This window comes from Papaver somniferum, unplaced genomic scaffold (genome assembly GCF_003573695.1).
Source record: "Papaver somniferum cultivar HN1 unplaced genomic scaffold, ASM357369v1 unplaced-scaffold_118, whole genome shotgun sequence".
NCBI classification, from domain to species: domain Eukaryota; kingdom Viridiplantae; phylum Streptophyta; class Magnoliopsida; order Ranunculales; family Papaveraceae; genus Papaver; species Papaver somniferum.
The window spans coordinates 3,164,597-3,189,593 of NW_020620825.1; the positions used below are offsets into that span (position 1 = coordinate 3,164,597).

Below are 24,997 nucleotides of genomic sequence, written 5' to 3' on the forward strand. Positions count from 1 at the left end.
TCTTTTGGTTCTGAATGCTTAAGTCCTTAAGAGATGCTTCATACTGAGTTTTTGATGAATGGAAAGCTCGTTCAAGGTTATCACAAATTTTCTGAAGAATTGAATACTGGTGCGGAAACATTGTTTCCTTAGACAAAAAGGAGCGCTTTTCTTCGAAAAGAAGGAGATTTTCTTCTGATAAAGTTTGATGTATTAAGTCAGCGTTATACAGTGAATTATATAAGTGAGAGATCTGCGAACTTAATGATTCATTTTCCTGATTCAAATGAATATTTTCTTGGGTTAAATTATTTATATGGTCAACAGAATATGACTGCTGACTCTTTAATTGATTTATCTGAGCCCGCAACTCTTCATTATTCGCACGGGTATCTTCAACAAGAAATTGAAAATGAAATCTCTCCGAAATTCACTTCTGGTTTAAATCATAATAGATACATAAAGAGATTTAAGAAAATAAAGATAAGCGAAGAAGCGTGTTAATGGAACAGACTAAGAAAAGTAAAGAAATAATTACCTCTAAGTTTTTTAATTTGATCTTGCAGCTGTTCAGAATCAAAGTTTGCGACTTCAATTTCTCCCTTCAACCTACAAACTTCCTTCTCTAAGGAAGCATTTTGATGCGAAAGTTCTAACCAAGAACAGTTAGATTCAAAACGTCTTTCAACAAGAACTAGTCGACGATGAGATTCCTAATAAGAAGACAAGTAATAATGAATATGCAAGATATGAAAAATGTTAAGAAAAATATATGGAAGATATTTACCATAACATCTAGAGCAATATGAATGTTTGGATCAATCTGAGAGTAGATCTCTTCCCTCGCGGCTTTATCAGAAGGAAATTCACACAGTAATTTGTTCAAAACAGAACAAAGTTGAAGCTTATAAGGATCATTGGTGGATGAATGAGCAGCATTGAGAATTTCGGACAAAGCTCGAGAAACTAGATTTACATTTACTAACATTTTCTCGTTAAGAGAAAAAGGTTTCAGCAAGATAGAAGAATCTGAAAAAGAAGAGGGAGCAGTGAAAGTTAAAGAAGTATTTTCTTTGATAGTCTCAACATTCGGAGATGGGGAAGTATGTGCGAAGGATGACAGAACCACATCTACATTTGATAAGATCGTAGAGGCAGAAGGAGGAAAATCATTTACTTCAAGATTAACCACAACTTTATCCTTAGGAGGAGAAATTTCTTTAAAAGGAGTTTGAATTTTTAAAGGGGTTGCGGCTATTGAAGGTTGGATAAGAGGATTGGTATTAACTTGAGTTGGTAATGCAGAAGGTGATGGGGAAGTAGTTTTCACTGATCCAAACTGGGGCATGGAGATATTAGAAGTAAGCGCTACAGGCTTGCGAGATTTCTTCACTTGATTGAAACCCTGCGAATAACAATGAAGATAAGATGTAAAGAGTTATGAAGGCCGTGCGAAGAAAAGTTGTGGGAATAAAGTATCGCACATACAAGTTATGCGAAGAAAAGAAGATATAATGAGAGCGAATATGATCGCGCACAAGATGACGTATCAGATGAAGTCAGCATAATCACGAGTAAAATGTGAGGATCTGTGCGAACTATGGAAGATCTGCGATGTAGGCAGGTGTGTGCGATAATAGCGCACGGTCATTCCGAAATAAGGGGATATCTTAGCTGTCATCCACTATGTAATACCATATATAAAGGGTAGATTGGCCTTGTGTGAGAGAGAGAGTTCTTTTAGGATCCTTAGTCAAGAAATTAAGAGAGAGAAAGATTGTAGAAAGGGAGAGAAAACCTAGAATCTCTATTATCTTGTAATTCATTCTTATGATTTTGATAAAATAAAGAAATGATTTACTTTGAGATCGATTGATTATCAAAGGATCTTCATATTTGTGTAGTTGTAGGATTTCCTGCAACTACAAAAGTTACTCTAGCAATAACTATTTTCCTACTAATTACATTTATTACGAAAGATACTGTCTTCAAATTAGGCTATTACTTGATTTAATTACATTTATAAACATGGAAGCTATGAGTGTTTTTTCTGGAAACTGAAGTTATGTCACAATTCCTTAAATAATTCTTTCTGTATCTAAAAGGCTCCTTGTTCTTATGTAAGGACGCCTTGCTTTACTCATTGCAGAAATCCATTAACAAATTACTAGTGTATTCTCTCAATTTTTTCTATCCAGGTTTGCCTTTGTCCATTCTGTCTTTCAGCATGGAAACTAGCAGTGTTACTCCAACAAAGCAGACTCATGTGGCTATTCTCACGAGTCCTGGCATGGGCCACATTATTCCAAGCCTAGAACTAGGTAAGTCTCTCGTCTCTCAGCATAACCTCAAAGTCACTCTTTTCATCCCCACAACTTCAAAATCACCAGAGTCACCAACCCTTCAAAATAATCAAGATGGTCTCAATGTCATCAATCTTCCACCAGTTGATATAACACATCTAGTCGCTGGCGAGACCTCTCTGGTAGTTGGGATCACGACCATTGTCCGTGAATCCCTCGCGTCTCTTCGTTCGATAATTGAAACATCACAACAAATTCCCACTGTTCTCATCATTGATTTGTTTTCTACGGATGCTTTAGATATTGCTGATGAATTTAAAATGTCCAAGTATATGTTTTGTACATCTAACATGAGTGCATACGCATTCTTAGCTTATTTGCCAAAGATCAAGCGGGTCAAGAACAGTAACGATTTGGTGAGTCGGCTCACTGAGTTAGTTCATGTGCCGGGTTGTAAACCAATCCGAGTTGGGCTATTAGCCGACCCAAACACTGGTAGTTATGGTTGTATGTTGCGACATGCAACTAGGTTCAAAGAGTTGTCTGGGGTGTTGCTGAACACATTTGAAGATCTCGAACAAGAAACATACCGAGCTCTGATCGATGATGAGATTGCCGAACTAATACCTACTCCAAGTGTATATCCAGTCGGACCCATAATAAAGCCAACAGTAGGTCCATCCCAAAATCAGGCCATTCATTGTTTGTCATGGCTTGATAATCAACCAAATGGTTCAGTGCTGTTTGTATCATTTGGAAGTGGTGGGAGTCTATCTTCTGAACAGGTTACCGAGTTAGCATTTGGGTTAGAATTGAGTCAAAAGCGATTCATATGGGTTGTGCGTAATCCAGTTGATTTTGTGTTGCCATCATCTTATTATTTGGATGCTGGTAATACAAAGGAAATCGACCCGTCAGACTTTTTACCTGACGGGTTTCTGGCACGTACTCAACAAGTTGGATTGGTACTACCAAATTGGGCACCACAAGTTGAAATATTGAGTCACGCTTCAGTGGGTTGTTTTTTATCGCATTGCGGGTGGAATTCAACATTAGAAAGTATCCTCAACGGCGTACCGATGATTCCGTGGCCATTGTTTGCTGATCAACACTTGAATGCCACACTTTTGTCAGATGATATTAAGGTAGCTGCTAGAACCCAGATTCCACCAGGGAAGGAAGTAATTCGTCGTGAAGAGATAGAGAGAATGATTAGACTGGTCATGGAAGAAGGTGACGAAGAAGGGCAAAATTTGAGGAGAAGAGCTAAAGAACTTAAAACAAGTGCGTTGAGAGCTATAAGCATAGGTGGGTCTTCCTATAATTCACTTTGTCAACTTGTAGAGAAATGGAATACCGAGTCGGACTCAGTTCAACTTTAATATCTTTGTGGTTTCTAAGCATCATACTGTATATTTATTTAAACAAAATATTTGTTTCTACAGCTACATGCATTATCACATAACCTACTCCCATTATTCAAAATTACAATAAAAACAGGTTACTGTGAGCTATTCTAAAGTGTCGTCACTTGGCCAATATTATATGGTGGCAGTTAAATCAAATTTTTCAGTGCAAAGCTAAAAAATGTGGTAGTATATTTTTCAGTGCAAAGCTATTCTTAAAAAGTCGCACCCTATAATATATATATCCTCCTCCTAGCCAGTTAAATTTTGCTCACACATGTTTGACTCCTCTCCAATGGAGAATCCATCAAAGCCTTGTTATCATCATATTGCAATACTCACTAGTCCTGGTATCGGTCATACTATACCAATCATCGCACTCGGAAAGCAGATACTTTCTCTTCATGGGTTTCAAGTTACTATCTTCATCACAAATAGTCATTCTTCTACAGCTCAGGCTGAACTTCTTCAATCACAAACTATGAATGAAGAAGGTTTTCAAATAATTCAACTTCCACCAACTGATATATCCGAATTACTGCCCAAAGATTCATCAGGAATTGAAACCACGATATCACTAACCGTTAGTGAATCAATTTGAGTGCTAAAATCAGCAATTTTGGCACTGGAACATAGACCCACTGTTTTAATTGTCGATATCTTTGGAACCGACGCTTTTGAACTCGCTGATGAACTAGGAATGCTCAAATATGTTTTCATTACAACCACAGCTATGTTCACTGCTCTGACGCTGTACTTACCGACACTCGATAAGGAGATCAAAGGAGAGTATGTCCATCAGGAAGAGCCAGTTCAAGTTCCTGGTTGTAAGCCCATTCAGATCGAATACTTGATCGATCCTATGATGGACAGGAAAAATGACCAGTATTCGTCGATGCTATATCAAGCGTCAAGGTACCCAATGGCAGATGGAATTCTGATCAATACTTGTGAAGAACTAGAACAGATTCCAATCAAAGCTTTACAAGAGAATCCTGTACTGAAGCGAATTCCGACGCCACCAATTTATCCAGTGGGGCCTTTAACAAGAGTAGGAGAAGGCTCGGCAATCTCAGGGGATAAGAATACGTGCTTGGATTGGTTAAACAAGCAACCGAGTAGATCTGTCATCTTTGTATCATTCGGAAGTGGAGGAACTCTTACAGCTGAGCAGATAACTGGGCTTGCCTGGGGATTGGAGAAAAGTCAACAACGGTTCCTCTGGGTTGTTCGGGCACCAACGGTAAAAGAGACATTTGGGACTTACTTTACTTCCGGCAGTGGAGGAGGTAAGCCATCTGATTACTTACCAGAAGGTTTCTTGAATAGAACTGTGGAGGTAGGATTAGTTGTTCCTTCGTGGTGTCCGCAGCTAGAGATACTAAGACATGAATCTGTGGGTGTATGTTTATCACACTGCGGATGGAATACAACGCTGGAATGTATTGTCAATGGTGTCCCCTTGATAGCGTGGCCTTTGTTTGCTGAACAAAGGTTAAATGCATCACTGCTGGTAGAGGATATTGGAGTGGCAATTCGACCAAATATCTGGTCAACAAAGGAACTGATTGGTAGGACAGAGATAGAGAAGATGATCAGAACGTTGATGGAGAAGAAAGACGCAGAGAATCCATGGAGGGTTAGGGCAATGGAAATGAAGGACAGTGTATTGAGAGCTTTGGATCAAGGTGGATCTTCCTCTTAGATTTTGATATGCAGATCAAATCTAAGATGAATATCATTGATTACAAAAACATTATTAAGCTTAAATCAATGATAAACATAAATTAATCATAAAGAAATTAACCTACATACCAAAATTAAATGGAGGAGACAAGTATTAAAGTGGTTCGGCATTAATGGCCTACGTCCACTGACAAATCCCGTAGGGTGAAATATTATTGATCTTCAGATGATTTCTCTGAGATACCTTACATTTACATCGTAATTCCTACTTATATGAGTAATAGGATAAACAAGAATGAGTAAACCTAGAACAAACTTATTGTGTTGACTAGGTGAAGCTTATCTAGAGATTTACATGCTAGATTTGTTACCGACTTGGTCTTCTTTTGTTACCCACTTGGTCTTCTTATGTGCACATACCTTGACTCCAGTATCCTAACTTGCCATATATTCCAACACCCCCCCTCAAGTTGTACACGGAGGGAACTGAAGTGTGCAACTTGAAAAGAAACCTTGTAACCAAACTTTGTATAATGTACTTCGACCATGGCATATGATCTTCATTCACGGACCTTGCTATGATCTTCATTCACGAACCTTGGGCTTTCTTAAAGCCTGCAATTTGATTTTTTTTTTTTTTTGTTTTCTTAAATATCTTCTTCCACAGGAGTTCATGAAAAGCCTTACGAAAGATACGAGAAGGTAGGACAGATTGAAATTAAATATTTCATGATAAGAAAATTTTGGAATGAGTCAAATCTCCCGTGATGTGGGAAATATTTTAGAAAATAAACGGCTATTAATGCCAAATCGACCAAACATCTGGACTTGCCTAATAAGCACCAGAGAAGAGTAAGACAATTGTAAATGGGTTTGACTGAATAAGTAAACAAATCCCAAAGTTTTGTTTTCATTTTACCCTAACATACGTAAGAGACCTCATTCCTTTTGAATAAGGTTTGCTGTGATTATGGGATCAACCATGAGAAGAAAAGACGAGAGATTATACCAACAAGAATGATAAACAATTATTGGAATGAAAACGGTTTGGATGAGATGCAAAACAGATTTTGATAAAAAAAAAAAGATTTGATCAAGGACACAAAAAATCAGATCTGATTATATCTCATGGACACAAAAGATTCAGTGACCAGAAAGGGAAAATGGATTTGATTTACATCATAATCAGACTTAAATAATCAATGTTTAGGATATTTGACTAAACATGAGAGATATATTGGGTGGACTATAGAAAATATGGAAAATATTTTCAGATAAATATTAGATCACCAAAATATTGTGATTTTGGGAATGAATTAATCAAATAATCAATGTTTAGGATATTGATTTTGATTATGTCGAGAGAGAACAACAGTTTAGAGTTGTTGTTTAATATATACCAAACCCATTTTCAATATGATTTCGCTGATCAAGTGACTGAAGATCAGCACTACATCTTTGATTTAGGTAGGTAAATAAAAGAGATTAGAGCAGTACTAGAAGGCGATGACTGCGGATTAAACAAGATATACTATGTTGACATACTTTCTCATAAATAAAGCAACATATTCCGGAGAAAGAATATATTAGATATACTCTTGAAATATATTTTGAACAAAAATGGAAACAGAACTGATTTCCTGGAATAGAAAGATATGCGAAGATTTTAGATCTTTAAATCTAAAGAAAATGAAAGTTATTTTATAAGGAAACAAAAAATAACTTCATTGATTTTGAAAAATGGATGATTATTGTTTAGTTGCACAAAGTGCAACCCAAGGACAAATAATAGGGATCTTGCGGTGAACAATGGCAAGAATATTGATATTCAGAAATTCCTATTTTTTGGAATTGAAAATGTTAATTATTTCCGGAACTTTCAAAAGGAAATAACACCATTGACTTTCATGAAGAAAATCATGAATAGTGGTATCATGCGAGAGTATCACGCAGTGAAAAACAACAAGAAATATAATTGATAATGAAGACAGAGTTGCCAGAAACCAGTTAAGTGGTGAAGCAAACTATACGTCTGTTCATATGAAAGAATGATTTTAGTTTTGGATGATCGACTAAAATCAAAAAAAAAAAAAAAAAAAAAAAAAAAAAAAAAAAAAAAAAAAAAAACTTTGTAGTGTTAGGAAATCCACACAAAGTGACAGAACTTAAGCAAAAAACATTGAAAACCTCCATCAAAGAATAAGGAAGCGGAAGAGATTGGATCGAGAGCATTTCTGCTCTGATACCATCTTAGATTTTGATATGCAGATCAAATCTAAGATGAATATCATTGAGTACAAAAACATTATTAAGATTAAATCAATGATAAACATAAATTAATCATAAAGAAATTAACCTACATACCAAAATCAAATGGAGGAGACAAGTATTAAAGTGGTTCGGCATTAATGGCCTACGTCCACTGACAAACCCCGTAGGGTGAAATATTATTGATCTTCAGATGATTCCTCTGAGATACCTTACATTTACATCGTAATTCCTATTTATATGAGTAATAGGATAAACAAGAATGAGTAAACCTAGAACAAACTTATTGTGTTGACTAGGTGAAGCTTATCTAGAGATTTACATGCTAGATTTGTTACCGACTTGGTCTTCTTTTGTTACCCACTTGGTCTTCTTATGTGCACATACCTTGACTCCAGTATCCTAACTTGCCATATATTCCAACACTTCCCACAAAGCCCTCTTAGAAGTCTCCAAACAATGGAAAGCTACTAACTAGTCTTCCTCTCAAATGATATTTATAAACCAACAAGTTCCCTGGTTGTTGTCAATAAAACCCGCAAATATTATTATTATCATCATGCTCAAGTCCTCTTTGCCATCGTACGAGGTGTTTTGAGATCAAATATTCTACTCCCTTCCTTTCAGGAAAAGATATACTTTCACTTTTTCATTTTAGCCTACATACATTTTAGCCTACACTTGTTTATACCCAGACCACGTAAACCAACAACACTCGTTAAGATGGTCGAGAATGAAATGGATTAAGCAGAAACCATAACAGGTTAAAAATTGAGATGTTTCTTATAAAAATGACAAAGTTAACAACCAGATATGCTCAAGTCCTCTTTGCCATCGTACGAGGGGTTTTGAGATCAAATATTCTACTCCCTCCCTTTCAGGAAAAGATATACTTTCACTTTTTCATTTTAGCCTACATACATTTTAGCCTACACTTGTTTATACCCAGACCACGTAAACCAACAACACTCGTTAAGATGGTCGAGACTGAAATGGATTAAGCAGAAACCATAACAGGTTAAAAATTGAGATGTTTCTTATAAAAATGACAAAGTTAACAACCAGATACGCTCAGTTATGTTGAATATAAATCAACAAATCCAACTTACACCAAGACAAGACTAAGAAATCTTCAAAAGTAACATTCAGCTCAAGGCAGAAAATCCCAGGAAGGATTGGCATATATATGTACCCTTTGGGTGGCTGGATGTTCCTTAAGCATCACTTGAGGGGTTGCTAAAGATTAGATGCTTAAACACTTATAGGTTCAGTAGCATTCTTCAACCATGTCATCTCTGACTCGTCCAAAAATGGTGCTAGAATTTCTCTACATTTAGAATGGTACGTGTTGACCCATTCTATCTCGTCTGGTACTAACATGCTCGTGTCCATCATTTTTATCTGATATGGTGCCTGCAAACGAGATTAACATTTAAATGACCTAAACAGATTTCTTTATAAGTTTGTTTTTCATAGAGAATCAAAAATCAAGTTTTTTGCAGTGCCTAGTAAAACTCACCCATGTTATGTGCTCAAATGATAAGTAACCCTTGTCGCCAAAATTGAATTTTGTGTCAGCATCATTCACTATAAGCACATTCTCCAATCTTATACCAAAGTTACCATCCTCATAATAACCAGGTTCTGGGTGAAACCAATGCATCATAAAGATTCAGATATTACTCGAAAAGAATTCCAGCGCAACTGTTAGTCAACGGATAAGGTCTGTAGTAATGAACCAGACAACCTAGCACAAAAAGAATGACACTCACCATCTGTTGCAGTCATAGAAGCCTGTAATGGCACATTGCGAGCTTGCGGTCTGAAACTAATCAAGTGAGGTCCTGTATTTATAAAAATTATAATGAATTTTCCACCTCTCAGATAATCAAATAATGCGTTTTGTTATCTTGTGAACCCGTGCACAAGATAAGAGCCAATTATTAGCATTGGAGAAAGTAAAAAACAATCAATAATAGGAGAGATAGTGTTTACTTTCTCTAATGCTAATAATTGGCTCTTATCTTGTGCATGGGAAGACCCTTAAATAATAGAGGAAGAAGCAAGGTTATGTCAAATTGAACACACCTTCATGAACATTCAAGTATGACCCAATCCCGTGACCAGTTCCATGTCGGTAGTCAAGACCATTCTTCCACAAAGGAACTCGAGCAAGAATGTCAAGAGCATGCTCTACAAGCATATTTTAGAGCTAGTGGTTTCAGTTACCACACACATAATAGTTGTAGTATTAATGAAGACGATGTGGATGGTGTCTAACGACACTGTAAAATTAGCGGTGACATATGATGCTGATGATGAATACGAAAGATAGTCAAAATACCGTTTGTCCCGTTTGGAAATCTGGCAGTGTCCAAAGCAATATGACCTTTGAGAACCTACATTTACATCAACCAAAACGAGTAAAATTGTAGATCTCTACCACAAAGGTTACAAGGGTACACAAAATTAACATAACTGCAGAACACAGTAATAGATTTAGGTGAAGAAAGTCAACCTACCGCAGTATAGCATGCTTTCTCATGTGCCGAAGGCTTGCCAAAATGAACAGTCCGAGTAATATCAGTTGTTCCATCTTGATACTACAACCCCCACCATGACCAAATCCGGCAACAAAACAGACAGAACAAAGCAGTAAAAATGAGCTAGATTCCGCGTGGATTGGCAAAGTTAAAAGGTGACTATATTAGCATTGATTATTGTTATTAGCACACACAAACCTGTGCTCCAGAATCAAATAGATAAATCTTATCAGCATCAAGCTCAGCACATGTATCAGGCTCTGGTTGATAATGAATAATTGCCGCATTCGGACCAACAGATGAAATAGTAGGAAAGCTTAGGCCTTTGAAATGCTGCAGAAAGGTATGCAGAAAATTGATTAGACTAGCTAGAATATATATAGGCACAAAACACGGCTAAGCTAGAAAATCAAACACAATGTGTGTTATGCACCTCTTTCGATGCACGAAAGCTCTCTAGCTTGTCACTCGCTGACACTTCTGTTAGTTTTATGGACTCCCTGTTATATCAGTAAAACAAATATGGGAATTAGGGTATAAATTATAAGTTATGTCAGTGCAATCTAGCCAACCTAGGCAACACTTCAGATATTAACTCAGGTCAGGTAAAAAAATACAAAAAATCAAGGGGATACAGTTCTTACGGATGCTTTCTTTTGTTAGTTTTTTCTGATTCTATGAAATAACCAGAAGCTTCGTAATTAGATTGCATCTGCAAGTTGTCAGTGGTTCATGCATCATAACTTCTATGAAGATAGTTCAAAAAGTGCACAAGCAAAAAGGTACCTGTAGAGGAAGTCTGACAAGCATGCTTGATAATTGCATTCAGTAAAAAGATGACGTGAAAAAAGAACAATAACGTTTTACTGCTTTTCCAATTATAGAACACTTAGCTATGAAGAACGATAGCCTACCTGCTTATCCAGCCAAACAAGGTACTGGACGACAGCTGCACCATCTCGAATATGTGCCTTGCGTAAGCCATCCAACTCCACAGGGTTCTAATCAATATGTGGTAAAATAATAATAAGCAAGCATCTCTAGGTGAAATCAACTAACACAAAATGACTGCCACGTCATTGATTAATCAAAGGAAAAATAATAAACTAATGTGAAATCTAAAGTTCAATTGTCGACCTAGCATAATATGGATACATTTTCTGAAATGTGTATTCCGGATGCAGTTTCACATATTTACCTTGACGGCTTTCGGAAGGGCTAAAGGTGACTGTTGGAGAAGAACCTGGCGAGAGTTCAGTTTTGAGTACAAGGCATAGCAGCATGAACCAGAGTCAAGCCATACGAGGTCAGGATTAGTTTCTTTGGCTCCATTTTCACCATTACGAGAAGAACTGATTTCCTGATCGTTTAAGGCCTCAGTCTGAGATCCCTTGATTGCAGAATCGAGTTGACCAGATGCAAGCAAGGCCACATCTGAGCTTACTGAATCATAATCACAGACTTGTATTCCATTCTTTTCCAGATGGGAGTGCACCTGTGTATCGAAAAAGAAGCACCATAAATCAATCGTCTGAATTCCACAAAAATAAGGATGGGGTCGTTTAGTGAACAGATCCACAAAGAGAACCTAAACCCAACAATAGAGACCTTTGAGATCGTGGGCAATGTACCCCGTGCTAAGACAACAATGTATATTGTAAATGAAGATCAAAATGCACAAGTCGTCCCTCCACAATAACAAAGTATTAACACATTACCAACTACTGACCTCAGTAGAAATCTTCATTTTGTCCACGTAAAAGAAAGCTGAAACTGTTGTTACTATTGCAAATGCATGAACAACGGGACAGTAGGAAACATCACTTCCTCGAACATTATACAGCCAAGCTACCTGAAGAGATGCAAAAGTTCCAAATGAAATATAGTCAAGCTAATAAACTGAAAATCGACATGGCCAATGGGAAAGCCATTCACCCAATCACCAAATTGTGCATTGCCTCATCCAATGTTGTGAAAATGATACCACGAGCTTTTTCCTTCAGGAGCTTTTCTCGCAGGTCTTTCAATTTTTCTGCAACAGAACGACCTGCAAATTCTAGAGGTTGTACGCTAACAGGATTAACTTCTGGAGGTGGGCGGTTTTCCCATACTTCGTCTACCAAGTTTGTTCCCAGCTGAACTAGTTTTAGTTGTTTTTTAGCAAAAGCATTCTCCCATCTTTGTGCGGTATCTACTGATACACACCACGGGTCTACCCCAACAGTGGCATAGTTTGGCAGATTCTAGTGATATAGGGAAAGATAAAAATTAGATATATTAGCACATATCTACACCAACATAATCATAATATTTTCAGCATACTCCATTATATAATGATAAGTTGATAACACCGCAAAAGTCTCGGTACAGCAGCAATTACTCACATCAGCTAACCATGTCTCGACAGCTGGATCTTCTCCAATCCGCATGAGCTTCCATCGATCACTCAGCTGTTGTGTTGCTTGCAAGAAGTACCGTCCATCAGTCCATAATCGTGCATCATCCTTTGTCACAAGGGCCAAACCTAGACAAATTCAAATATTCAATAAAAATAAGAGTTCAAAACATGAACTTTTCAAGATTTCTAGATACCCAAAGCTATAAAGATTAACATCAGTTGATTGGGATTGAAGTAAAATCAATATATTATGCTAACCAGCACTTCCAGAGAACCCAGAAACAAATTCGCGCCTTTTATCCCTGGCAGAAACATATTCACTCTGCAAGAAATCAACAATAATTTCCTTTACACTAGTATGGCATCATTAGAAAAAACATCGAAAAGACTGAAACTTTGAGTAAAACATAGTAAGCACTCGGAGATCGATACACAAACGGTGATCTATGTATAATAGGTGAAATTGAATGAAACTATTAAAAGGTGATAGAAAGTTGACCTGATGATAATCTTCAGAAGGTACTATCATAGCATGAAGAGGAGGGTTATGTGAAGCCATTAAAGACCTTGATCCATCTAAAGGATCTCCCATCATTCCTCGGAACTCTTTGTTTCTACCGAATTCGCAGGAAGAAGACTGATAATATAGTAAAAGTATTGAAAACAGAAAATAAAAGAGAATGGATAAGAGGAGTCTTATAGTGGAATCCAAACTATTTCAAGTGTGGAAAAATCATGGAATGTCAAGTCTAGTGGTTTCCAAGTTGGGGTCTTCCACGAAAAATCCAAGCAAGGTTTCACGGTTTCGTGGAAGGGTTCGTAGAATCCATCTGAACGCCAATAAGAATAGCGTTAAGCACAATTAAGAATGGAGTTAAAAAAACACAATTAAGAATTGCGTTTTTTTTTATCCGTAGATTTAAAATGAGTTGTTGAAATCTAACGGCTGAAAAAAAGCTCCATTCTTAATTGTGTGTTTTAGCTTCATTCGTAATTGCGTTTTTTTAGCTCCATTAAGAATAGCGTTTCTACTATTGCACAATTACACTTGCACTTCCATCCACGGTTCCAAGTGTTGAGGTGGCATGGAAGATGGAAGATGGATGGATTCCACCATAAGACTTGCTCTAATGAGGTTATAGTACTACGAAGATGGATTAGTTAAGTAATTTAAAATATTTTTTCGTCGTTTTATTCGGAGTATAGTTCTATCGGAATCCTGAAAAGTTGTTGGTTTATGACTCGTTGTATAATTTTGTGACACGTTAGTGGAGATTTGAGATCATGCGTTTCTCTCAGTCCAATCCTGCTCCCAGATTTTAACGCCACCTTTTGAAGTTTTGCACAACAACTTTTCAGAGATCTTGGTTTAGCCTACTTTCCAGCAACGACCATAGCTCCCTAAGTAACGGTACAATTCCCACAATAAGAGAAACTCCAATGGGCATCATCTAATTTCTTGGTATGCTTGTCTAGATGGATGGGCAAACTGAATTTTTGGAAGTAGTGAAACGTTTATCGAAGCAAAATAAGTCGGCTGAAGCAATTGATTTTGATTGACTAATGGTTGTTGAAACTTTGATTGCACCTAGTTTGTTTATTTTTGAGAATCTTCTCTTCCAATATAAGATTCACTCAGACTAGATCAAAGTATCGATGGGATCTTTAGAACTGTTTTTAGATCTAAAGACATCTTGTGATAATCCATTGTTAACAGACTCCGTTCTGCGTGTGATTGATCACAAGAAGATTCAAGTGTTGTTGTGCAGGTATCTGAAGGCAATAAAAGATTTAAAGACGAAGAAGAATTCTTATTAGTTTTCGTATCTTGTGGATTTAGTGCACAAACCTTGATTGGCTTGGATCCAACTAGAGTCAGTTTATATTTGATAGATATGATTGATTAGTTGCGTGAGATCGACATTCTCTATATTTCTCTTTGAGATCAACATCGATTGAGTGCAAATCTAGACTTGACTATTTCGGTAGTTATTGGATAAGTTGATCTAACCAGACAAAGGAGTTAGTGCTAGAGCACTGCTCGGTCGAACTCGCTAGTGTTGCTATCTCAAGCTTGTTTGTCAAGTTTGGGTGATCAAAACTATTAGTCTTGATTTCTAGTCTACTTATAGCTATGTCTCGGACTAGGATATACTGTGTAGTTAAGCTTTAGACTTCACGACGTTCATCGATTGAAGACGAAGATATGCTGGGGAGACCTTGGAGGAACTTCATCAACAAAAGGTATGTGGAGACTAAAACTTATCTATCACTTAGAAGTCTATTCTATTCTATCTCATATTGAGACTAAGTCGTATGTATAGCTATATAGACTTTTACATTATACACATTTGATATTTCGAGTTGAGTTTAACTCGCTTATATCTTTCTCGAAATATGTGTTGGAAGCTTTTTGCTTTATCTACGTTCATCATTATTCTTGACGAGTTTAGTTGGAAACTAAATAATGACTCAAAAGATGATCATGTGAAAATTTCCTTGAAACATCTTACATGATTTATGTGAGACAATCATTTGATATAGACTCGGAATGTTTCGTATTGATCATTCGATTACTTGAAAATTACTTATAAGCTAATAGTTTGGGTGAGACAGCTATTTTCGTCTTTTAAGGATGTTTCAATGATTGAAATGGGAATTTAGAATAATTAACCATTGTCTAGATATAACACCGTATGCATTCCAGTATACAAACTGTTGTGGTATGATTCAGGTCCGGAAATCAAGTTTTCATACCAATATGCGAACGGTTTTAACTGTTAAAGTCCGGGAACCAGGTATGCATATATACCAGTATGCGAACGGTTTTACCTGAGTTAGGTCCGGGACAACAGTATGCATAGCCGTTTGCGAACTGTCGGACCGGAACAATGTCCGGAACTTAAGTTTGCGTACCCTTTTACAAACTAAGTTGGTTTATGTTATAAAATCGGTTAAGTATGATTTCATACTCATGAATAAATACATATATAAATTAAGGAATGCAATATTTGCAAACCGTGCTTAATGTTCATGAATTGATTCTCTTGAATCAATCCGATTTTGTTTCAATTGTGTCTTGTATACTTCTATGAGAATATAAAAAATTGAACAACTCTATGAGTATCACAATTAGATTCGTTTGACTATCATTTGATCTAGAAGTGTTAGATGAATATGGTTAGTAAAAAAGTATTCATATGGCTTCAGTTGACTATTGTTGAGCCAACTCAATATACACGTTTAGGTATGGTTACCCATATCTATGAAGGTATATTTCATTTGTGTGTAACAAGCTAAGACTATCTAACGGTGGAGAGATATTGCTTTGATTTTAAGCAAACTTAGCTTGAATCTTAAATCGGATTTTCATCTAATGGTGAATATTGATTGCTTTGTTTCAAAGCTATCAAACCCTGATTTGAAACTATATGAGGGAGAACTCTAGCAACTGGGAAACCTAATGCCCACACCTCATGTGTGATACTAGTTGCGTACTAGAGTCGACTCTTCTTCAACCTAGGTGTTTCCTAAAACCATTATAGGTTAACGACTTGAAGACTTCATTGGGATTCTGAAGCTAAACCCAATTATTTTCTCTATGTTTGCGTGTTCCGATCTTACATGTTCTATCGTATCGAGTACTATCTTCTCTAAGATTGTCTCGAGATTTATCTCCGATAGGTAAGATATATAAAGTAATCACAAAGTTCTTCGTCTCATTCTTTGTGATTCCACAATAACTTGTTCTACTACCATATAGTTAAGTTATCGTGAGGTGATTGATATTTCTAGGATCTTCTTCAGGAATATAAGACCGGATTATCAATTGGTTTTTATCGGAGACAGATTTATCTATCAGAATAGACTTTTCTGTGGGAGACAGATTTGTTTATCAAGTCTTCGACTTTGGGTCGTAGGAACTCTTAGTTGTTGATGAGATCAGCTAAGGGAATCAAGTGTGTAGAGTCCTACTGGGATTCAGAGGCATAAGGAACGTGCCTATACCTTAATCGGTGTGAAACTTGGTTAGGGCTCAACTACATTCCAGTCTAAAGTTAACTTATAGTAGGCTAGTGACTGTAGTGGCTTAATACAGTGTGCTATCCAAATCTGGACTAGGTCCTGTGGTTTTCTGCATTTGCGGTTTCCTCGTTAACAAAACTTCTGGTGTCTGTGTTACTTCTTTTCCGCATTATATTTATTTATATAATTGAAATATCACAGATGTGCGTAGTTTAATCAATTGGTAAATCCGACCTTTGGTTGTTGACTGAAATTGATTGACACTTGAACATTGGTTTTTGATACCATTCAAGTTATTTCTCATATCAATCGGGCTCACAGATTTATATCTGTTCGATTGCAGATTGTATTGATAAATTGAGATATAACTCTTGGATATTTTTCCTTGATTGAGTTTGAATGTCTAGTAGATTCTCTTGGAGTTATATTGGAGTTAGTCCATACAGCTGCCGAATGAAATATTGGGTGTGGTTGTTAGACCCCCGCCATTTCAGTTAGAGACTTCGGCAACGAATCATCTTATCATTAGCAAGATTGATTAGAGTGGTTACCAAACAGATTCTTCCTTTGTTGTTTGGAATACGATCCAAAGGACTTGCTATTCACGTGCGTGAATCTAGAAGTCGAAGGCGTACGGATGCTGAGGGAACTAAGTATCTAAGGGTAGTATGCTTGGTCTAACCTATACGTATTTGGTATTTGATTTTGTATAGCGACTTAATTCTGAGAGTATTCAAAACTGGACTAGGTCGCGGGGTTTTTCTGCATTTGCGATTTCCTCGTTAACAAAATCTTGCTGTGCCATATACTTTACTTTTCTGCATTATAATTGTTTTATTATAATTAAAGTAAATTGCACTTTACGTTAACTCCGTAATACTTGATATTGATCCTATAGAGTTTCGGTTTTCCAAACCTATTATCAAGTACACACTTTGTTGTCATATCGCCTCGATCTTGTATCCATATTCAATCACACAAGTTATCTTGTTGTTGTATTATCTCGATCTTGTATACATAGATGATCACACGAAGTGTGAACCGAATTGTCATATTGTCTCGACTCTGTCCATAGACGATCACATTCGGTAGAGGACTTATAGGTAGAAATAAAAAGATTATGGTGTATTTAGGTACCCTCGTCTTTTTAGATGGTACATGCAGAATGCACAAACCTGAGCCATTTACAACTCGAACATGATCATCCCCCTCATATTCAGAATGAATATTCATATTGGACAAGTCATGAATAATATGATGAGTTTCTCTTGAGTTAGGTACCCAACTAGAACTAGCAGAATTTTCATTATAAACAGCAAAGGCTTCAGGTTCTGGACACCAAAATTCATCATAATCATCACCATAATACTCATAAATAGTGTTGTGAGCTTGGACCATTGAATTGTCGTTAAAAGCATATTTGTATCTGCATTTAGAAGCACAATGACCTGGCTTCCTACAAATTTGAAATTCAATATAGTAGTTATACTTAATAGGATGTGGTGATGGATAAAAGTTATTAGAGCCACTAGATCTGTTATTTCTTCCTCCATAGTCAAATCTGCCACGATGGAAACCATATCTAAAACCTCCACAATATCTATTACCACGAAATCCATGGGATCGATCGAATGTGCCTCTTTGAGAAAACAAATTTCATTGAGGTGGTGAAGGATAATATGGTCTATCTGAATATTGTTGATAACAAGAAGAATGAGGATGTGAATAACTTGAGTATTGTGAATCAAATGAAGAAGGTGGAGCAGTAGAATATATGTGATTATTGAGTGGAGATGTTTGTTGAAGCGGTGGTGAGATATACTTTGGGTTCAGAAGTAACTCGTGCTTCTTAGATACTAATTGTATTAACAACTCAGAAGAGGTGATCAAAGTATCATTCATCAATTGTTGTGTTGTGATCGAAGTTTTGGAAGCATTGGATTCACTTGGTAATCCTTGTAGAATGTGGAAACTAAATCCTCAGCAGAAATTGCTCTATTAATTTGCGCTAATTGATGAGAGATAGATTTAGCTTTGTTAAAATATGTCAACATAGAATTACTAGTCTTGATCAAATGAATTAAATCAGTCTTTAGTTGCATCAAACTAGATTTTGTAGTAGTATTGTAGTTGTGCTCTAGACGAATCGAAATTTCATGGGAGAATGTACAATCAATTTATTGTGAGTGAGTTTCTTCAAGCAGAAAATATCCAAGATATAATTGCTTGATCTTGGTTTACCCAGTAGTTATAGATTGAATTTCAAACAAATTCATTGTATGGATCTAAATCTATAAATCATAGATCTTCAACAATTGCTACACCAACAGGAGATGTTTGTCTATCAAATTTGACAGGACATTGAAACGATCCATCAACGAAACAAAAGAGAGTATAACTGCGCATAAGAGGTATAATTTGTGATTTCTAGAGAGAGTAATTTGTGAGTGTTAATTTTGATGGTAGTTTGAAATTAAGAGGAATGTGTTTATTGATTTTCGCCTAATTCATATTAATTTGAATTAGGTATCTGATACCATGTAAAGAGATGAATGTCGCTTGACAGTTCTCTATGATTGATTTTATTACTCTTGATTTGATAATTTCTGTTAGAGCATAGCTCGGTTGAACTCACCAAGCATTGGTATGTCAAGTTTGGTTGTCATATTTTAGTATGTCAAAACTCATCTAAAGTCTTGATTGTATATTAGAGTCAACTTCGTTTAGGTTAGACTAGAAACTCTAGGAATGTTGAGACATACAAGTATTACACTGAAGACCTTAAGAATGCGAAAAAGAAGCGAACTATAGTGACGACATCATCCTTCCTCTTGAGGTTAGTAATATTGACTTGAATTGTTTCATTCCTAACGTATCTTTCAAGTCGTTCTATATTAAAAACATAACATCGAAGATGTATATACTGTACATATTGTATAATACTCTAATGATGTAACATGGTCATATTTGTGCGATCATAGTATTTGGGAATTAGACTGCTTATCTTTTGAACTTCGTAGATATGACATCGACATAATCTTGTATATACTGTTATGATTATGTGAATGGGTTATGGTGATGATTTCGTCCTAGGAAACAATGTTTTACATTCGTTTAAAGGAACTACATTCATGAACTTGTTTCATGAATCAAAAGGGAAATCATTAGGCTTATTGGATGCCTATTCATTGTAAATCTTTGGATTACCAATATGTGTGAGATGGTAGAACTGATCGTAACTTTGTTATGTATTTCAGTATAACAAATCTCAATGCCTGACTTATTATTTGGTATGACTAGTTTTTATTAATTGGTGTAACCGATCCTAAGTAATCACCATGAGATGGTATGATTGGTATTTGTAATTGGTGTGACCGATCCTAGTAATTGGTGTAAATGATCCTAGTAATTGGTGTGACCGATCACAGAGTTTTGTGTAATTGATCCTTGTAATTGGTAACAGGTCCTGGTAATTGGTGTAACCGATCCTTAACTAGTGTGACCGATCACAAGCAATACCATGGGAATATGGTAACCGGTCTTGGTAACTGATGTAACCGGTCCTGGTAACTTGTGTGACCGATCACAAGTATTTCTATATTGAGGTATAACCGATCCTAATGATTGGTAGAACCGATTGTACCCATGTATGTGATTTGATATTTGATCAATCACATAGTTATCTTGAAATACATGTCAACCAATTATAAACTTGTTTGGAAGTGTGGTATAACCGATTCCAAGAATCTAAATCCATGTAAATATGAATAAGGATTTACAGTGAAAAGATGTCAACATACTTTGAACACGTACATGAACTCTTATTATTTATTGTTCAAAGATATTCCTTAGTACTCAAGGAGATCATGTGCCGAAATATATTGAGAATCTTTTAATTAAGGTTTTTGGTTTTATATGCTTTAATTACTAGCAATTAAATGCATATCTCTAGAGAATAAAAATTAGTAATGTGCATTTACTAATTGGAGATTTTATATTGAGATATTTCGGAAATTTTGGACAAGCATTTATTGGAATTAGGAAAACCGAATCTTGCTATTCATTGCATATCTTGAGAATATTTTTGGTTTTGGAAATTTCTTGGTGTCCAAACATCCTTGGTCTATAAATACCTAAGTTTTCATTTCTAGCAAACTATCCTAAGATCCAGGCAAAATTAAATTCTCATTGTTTCTAGTGGAGACGTCTATTCGAAGAGGAAAGTACCCTAATTACGTGAAATCTCTTACCACTGATCGTTTAAAGACTTTTGTGGGATCAAAAAGCTCTACGAGTACCGTTGGTGGGAAACTAGATAATTGCCGTGTTATTAGTTTTCGATTGATTTGATTGACTAACGGTTGTTGAAACTTGGATTGCACCTAGTTTGTTTATTCTTGAGAATCTTCTCTTCTGATATAAGATTCACTTAAACTATATTGAAATATCGACAAATATTTAGAACTGTTTGTAGATCTAAAGACATCTCGTGATAATTCATTGTTAACATACTCCATTATGTGTGTGATTGATCACAAGAGATTCAAGTGGAGTTGTGCAGGTGTTTATTAAAGATTAAAGAAGATTTGAAGACGAAGAAGATTTCTTATTAGTTCTCATATCTTTGTGTGCGCACAAACCTTGATCGGCTGGGGTCCAACTAAAATCGGATTTATTCGATTGGTTAGTTGCGTGATATCGGCATTCTCAATATATTTCTTTGAGGTTTATTTTGATTGAGTGCAAATCTAAACTTAATTACTTTTGTAGTTATTGGATAGATTGATCTAACCAGGCAAAGGGGTTTATTAGATTAAACGGAAGAGCCTTTGAGTATGACTTGAGATATATTTATCTTGAAAGAACCAATAGAGTTGTTACCCAAAAAATTTGTTGTTCCTTTAATGCTTGGAATACGATCCAAAGGAGTTGTACCAGTGCGTGACCTTCGAAGTTGGAAGCGCGGGAATACTGAGGAAACTAAGTGAACTAGGGGTAGTTGCTTGGTCTCAACTATACGATGTTGGTTTAAATTTTGTATAGCGGCTTAATTATGAGAGTATTCAATTCTGGACTAGGTCCCGTGGTTTTTCTGCACTTGCAGTTTTCCTCGTTAAAAGAATCTTGCTGTGTGATTTACTTTTGTGTTCCACAATTATATGTGTTTATATAATTTAAAGTAAATTGCACTTTACGTTAACTATGATATACTTGATAGTGATCCTATAGAGTTTGGTTAAGTCCGAACCTGTTATCAAGTATCACACTTTGGTAGTCGTATTGTCTCGATCTCGTATCGATAGACAATCACACAAAGTGTGAATATCGATTTGTTGTATTGTCTCGACTCTTTCCATAGACGATCACTTTCGGTAAGAGGACTTATAGGTTGAAAACTAAAAGATTGTGGTGTATTTGGGTACCTCGTTTTTTCAATTCATATCAGAGCACGTAAACATGAAAATATCTAACAGTCTGTGTTTGGTACGATCCAACCTATAAGAATTGAATCCAATGACTGATTCAGTTAACTTAGTAGCAGGATTTGACTACTTCAAAGACTCGTGGTGGAAAACACGAATGAAGTAAATGATACTCTTGTTCCTAAATTTGCTAGGAATTGGGATTAAGTTTATGTACCTCTTGAACGACGTGCAAAATCCCTCGGTTGTCATAGAATTGTATCTCACGGTAATTTTTACTAACAAGATTAGTAATAATGATACAAGTCTTTATGTGACATGTTTTATTTTGAAAATGCATAAGATTCCACATAAGATTTTTCTATGTATGAACCATGAGTATTTTTTTCTTGGAAAATCTGGGATCTTAAATATATTTTGGATTGGTTACCCAAATATATACGTACACATTTTCAGATCTAAAACTGTCAATGTATCGTTGATTAGGATGCAATTTTTGGATCTTTGTAATATTACAAAGAATGATTTTTTGGTTAATAATTTTATTAACAATGGATTGCTTCATGCACCCCACAACTGTTTTAGTGAAGCAAGTGATATTTTAAAGTATTCCTGGATTTACGATTCTAAAGGTATTTTTTATAAATATCTTGTTATGCTCAATGTTGCTTTTGTAAACTCTACTGGAGAATTCTTGAATGAATTAAAAACTATCTTTTGGTAATTATAGATTTAACAAACACTTGTACATAAATATAGAATCGATCCATAATATAGATCCGGTCCAAGAAAAATCAGTTTTCCAAAAGAAAGACCTAGTTGTGAAATCGGATTTGTTTCCCCACAAATCAAGATTTCAGATTTTGGAAGGATTTCCTAAAACTAGTTATTTCTGAAAATCGTCATTTTCACTACCTATAAAAAGAAGATTATTTTGTGGTGTTTTCACAAACATCTTGGGAAAAGTTGTTCGGAACAGAAACTAGGGTTTTCCATATTTTTTCAAAATTTGAAAGTATGGGAAAAGGAAATCAAGAGAAAAAATGCCTGAAACCGACAACCTGGAATTGAATCCATGTATTCCTGTTGGTGATATTTAGAAAGTCAAGTACCCTCGCTTGATCAAAGACAAACATGAACTTACAAACTTTGTGGATAGTACATGTTTTGAGAAATATCAAGCGTTAAAAGAAGTCAATTTCACTGCTGAAAAGAGATTCGATTCAGATGTTTCAGAAACCAAATATGTGAAGTTTGTTCAAAACCGAAACCGGGGAAATTTGTTCGGATTTGAAAAATATTCACATGATATAGTAAGAATCTTCTATGCTAATATTCATAATATTGATCATGAGAATCTTACTTTAGCACTCTTGTTGGATATACTTTTCATCAGATCAACAGAAAGATGTTATCAAAAATCATCAATTACAATGTGAAGGGAAATCATTTGATTAAAGGTTTTGAAATTGAGAACGATAACATTTCAAAGCGTATCATTGGAAAATATGTTGGCTTGAAGAATGGAAAAATGCTAATTTAAGAAACACCCTTCTATTTAAGGGTTTTCGGTAAACTTGGAATAACAACTCTCTTTGCTTGCACAAGAGATACACCACAATGGGACAAAGAATTTGCTGAGTTTGTATACTTCCTCCTTGAAGGTGATAATCAAATTGATATATGTGGAATGATTATAAATCAATTAATCAAGATCTTTGAATCTATCAACACCACAACGTCCCAAAGAAATCTTGGATATCTCTGTCTCATCACCAGCATGTGTGAAAACACAATAGGGAATAATTTTGGAGATGAGAAAGTCACTAGAACAGTCTCTCAGGGAATTATCAAGCAAATGAGTAAAACTCGAAAAGAAAGAGGAACTATTGCTTCAACTTCTCAAATCTATAGCAATGGAGATCTCTTGTTCCATATCTTGTGTCTTGGAAGACAATTAAACTGTAATTCAGAAACATTTAGCCTTTGCCGCTCGAAATGATCCAGAAACTCTTCAAGGAATCTTAGAGATCAACGATGAGTTCTTAAAAGGCGAAGTGGACCAAGACTCTGAACAAGAATCTGATGAGCAGCTGACAAATAAAGAGTAGTCTACCTTCTTATTTACTGAAAACTAGACATTAATGTTTTGATTTGCTTTAATTATTGTATAAGGTCTATGTTTGAATAAAACTATCATTGTTTATGAATAAAATTATTTCTTTATAATTTTTCTTGTGATAGTTACCGATTACATAGCATGTGAATGAGTGTTTATATTTTTGCTATGTGTATTCGGTTTATGGGATGTATGATTTCGGTTTTCATAAACCTTAATATTTGATCTCATATGATGTGTCCCTTATGGTTTGTGTGGCTTTTTGATTTAGGGGGATTAAGTTCTAGACATGTTGGTAGGCTCTATCAAAGGATCATAAGGTGTTCCGATTAAAACTCATATGTGAAAAGTCACAATATGTTGAATCAATTTATGTTTACATGAGTTGTATTAGACATAACATATGTGCTTCGGGTTTTCAACTTTTGCTATTGGCACGCATTAGTTAAAACCGTTTCAACCTTTCTATGGTAAGGTTGTTCTTGTTGTTGTTCTTGCGAGAGAATGAGAACACACTGGGGGAGAGTTCTTATTTGAACTTGCGCTTAATGATATATCTTTCTGGGGAGAAGAGGCTGCGGAATCTAAGGTGACGAATTTGTTAGTTAATCGTATTCATGTTTAAGAAAAGCCTGTTTATATTGCATATATTTTGCTTTTGCTTAACAAAGTTTCGATACAATTGATATGTTCCATTATTGTGTATGGATGTATGTGTGTGTATGATTCAATTATTTCCGATTATGAAAAACTGTGTCAATTTATTTGGCTTATTTTTTGGTATCTTCTTTATTGTTGGGTATCAAGTGTTTTTGCTTAACGAAATTAGGTGCAATTGCGGTGATG

At 35.7% G+C, this 24,997-nt stretch overlaps 2 protein-coding genes and 1 pseudogene across 4 annotated transcripts; 2 read left to right on the forward strand and 1 right to left on the reverse strand.

Annotated features, from left to right (window-relative positions):
- Positions 1-2,206: 2,206 nt before the first annotated feature.
- On the forward strand, positions 2,207-3,664 carry LOC113330715 (UDP-glycosyltransferase 72E3-like). The gene has a single exon (XM_026577546.1). It carries the CDS (start codon positions 2,207-2,209, stop codon positions 3,662-3,664), a length of 1,458 nt encoding a protein of 485 aa, XP_026433331.1.
- Positions 3,665-3,847: 183 nt separating this feature from the next.
- Positions 3,848-5,760, forward strand: LOC113330677 (annotated as a pseudogene).
- Positions 5,761-8,639: 2,879 nt separating this feature from the next.
- On the reverse strand, positions 8,640-13,255 carry LOC113330583 (aminopeptidase P1-like). Of its 3 annotated transcripts, none has more exons than XM_026577397.1 (16): positions 13,083-13,255; positions 12,842-12,905; positions 12,570-12,709; positions 12,144-12,428; positions 11,915-12,037; positions 11,384-11,680; positions 11,100-11,186; positions 10,830-10,897; positions 10,619-10,685; positions 10,384-10,518; positions 10,165-10,245; positions 9,987-10,041; positions 9,731-9,835; positions 9,415-9,486; positions 9,162-9,286; positions 8,640-9,055 (listed from the first exon to the last, which is right to left on the reverse strand). In XM_026577397.1, exons 1-16 carry the CDS (start codon positions 13,176-13,178, stop codon positions 8,894-8,896), a joined length of 1,962 nt encoding a protein of 653 aa, XP_026433182.1. In that variant the 5' UTR covers positions 13,179-13,255; the 3' UTR covers positions 8,640-8,893. The 3 variants fall into 3 exon arrangements, with proteins under 3 accessions (XP_026433182.1, XP_026433181.1, XP_026433183.1); XM_026577396.1 differs by having other exon boundaries at positions 12,129-12,428; XM_026577398.1 differs by lacking the exon at positions 12,144-12,428.
- Positions 13,256-24,997: the final 11,742 nt, after the last annotated feature.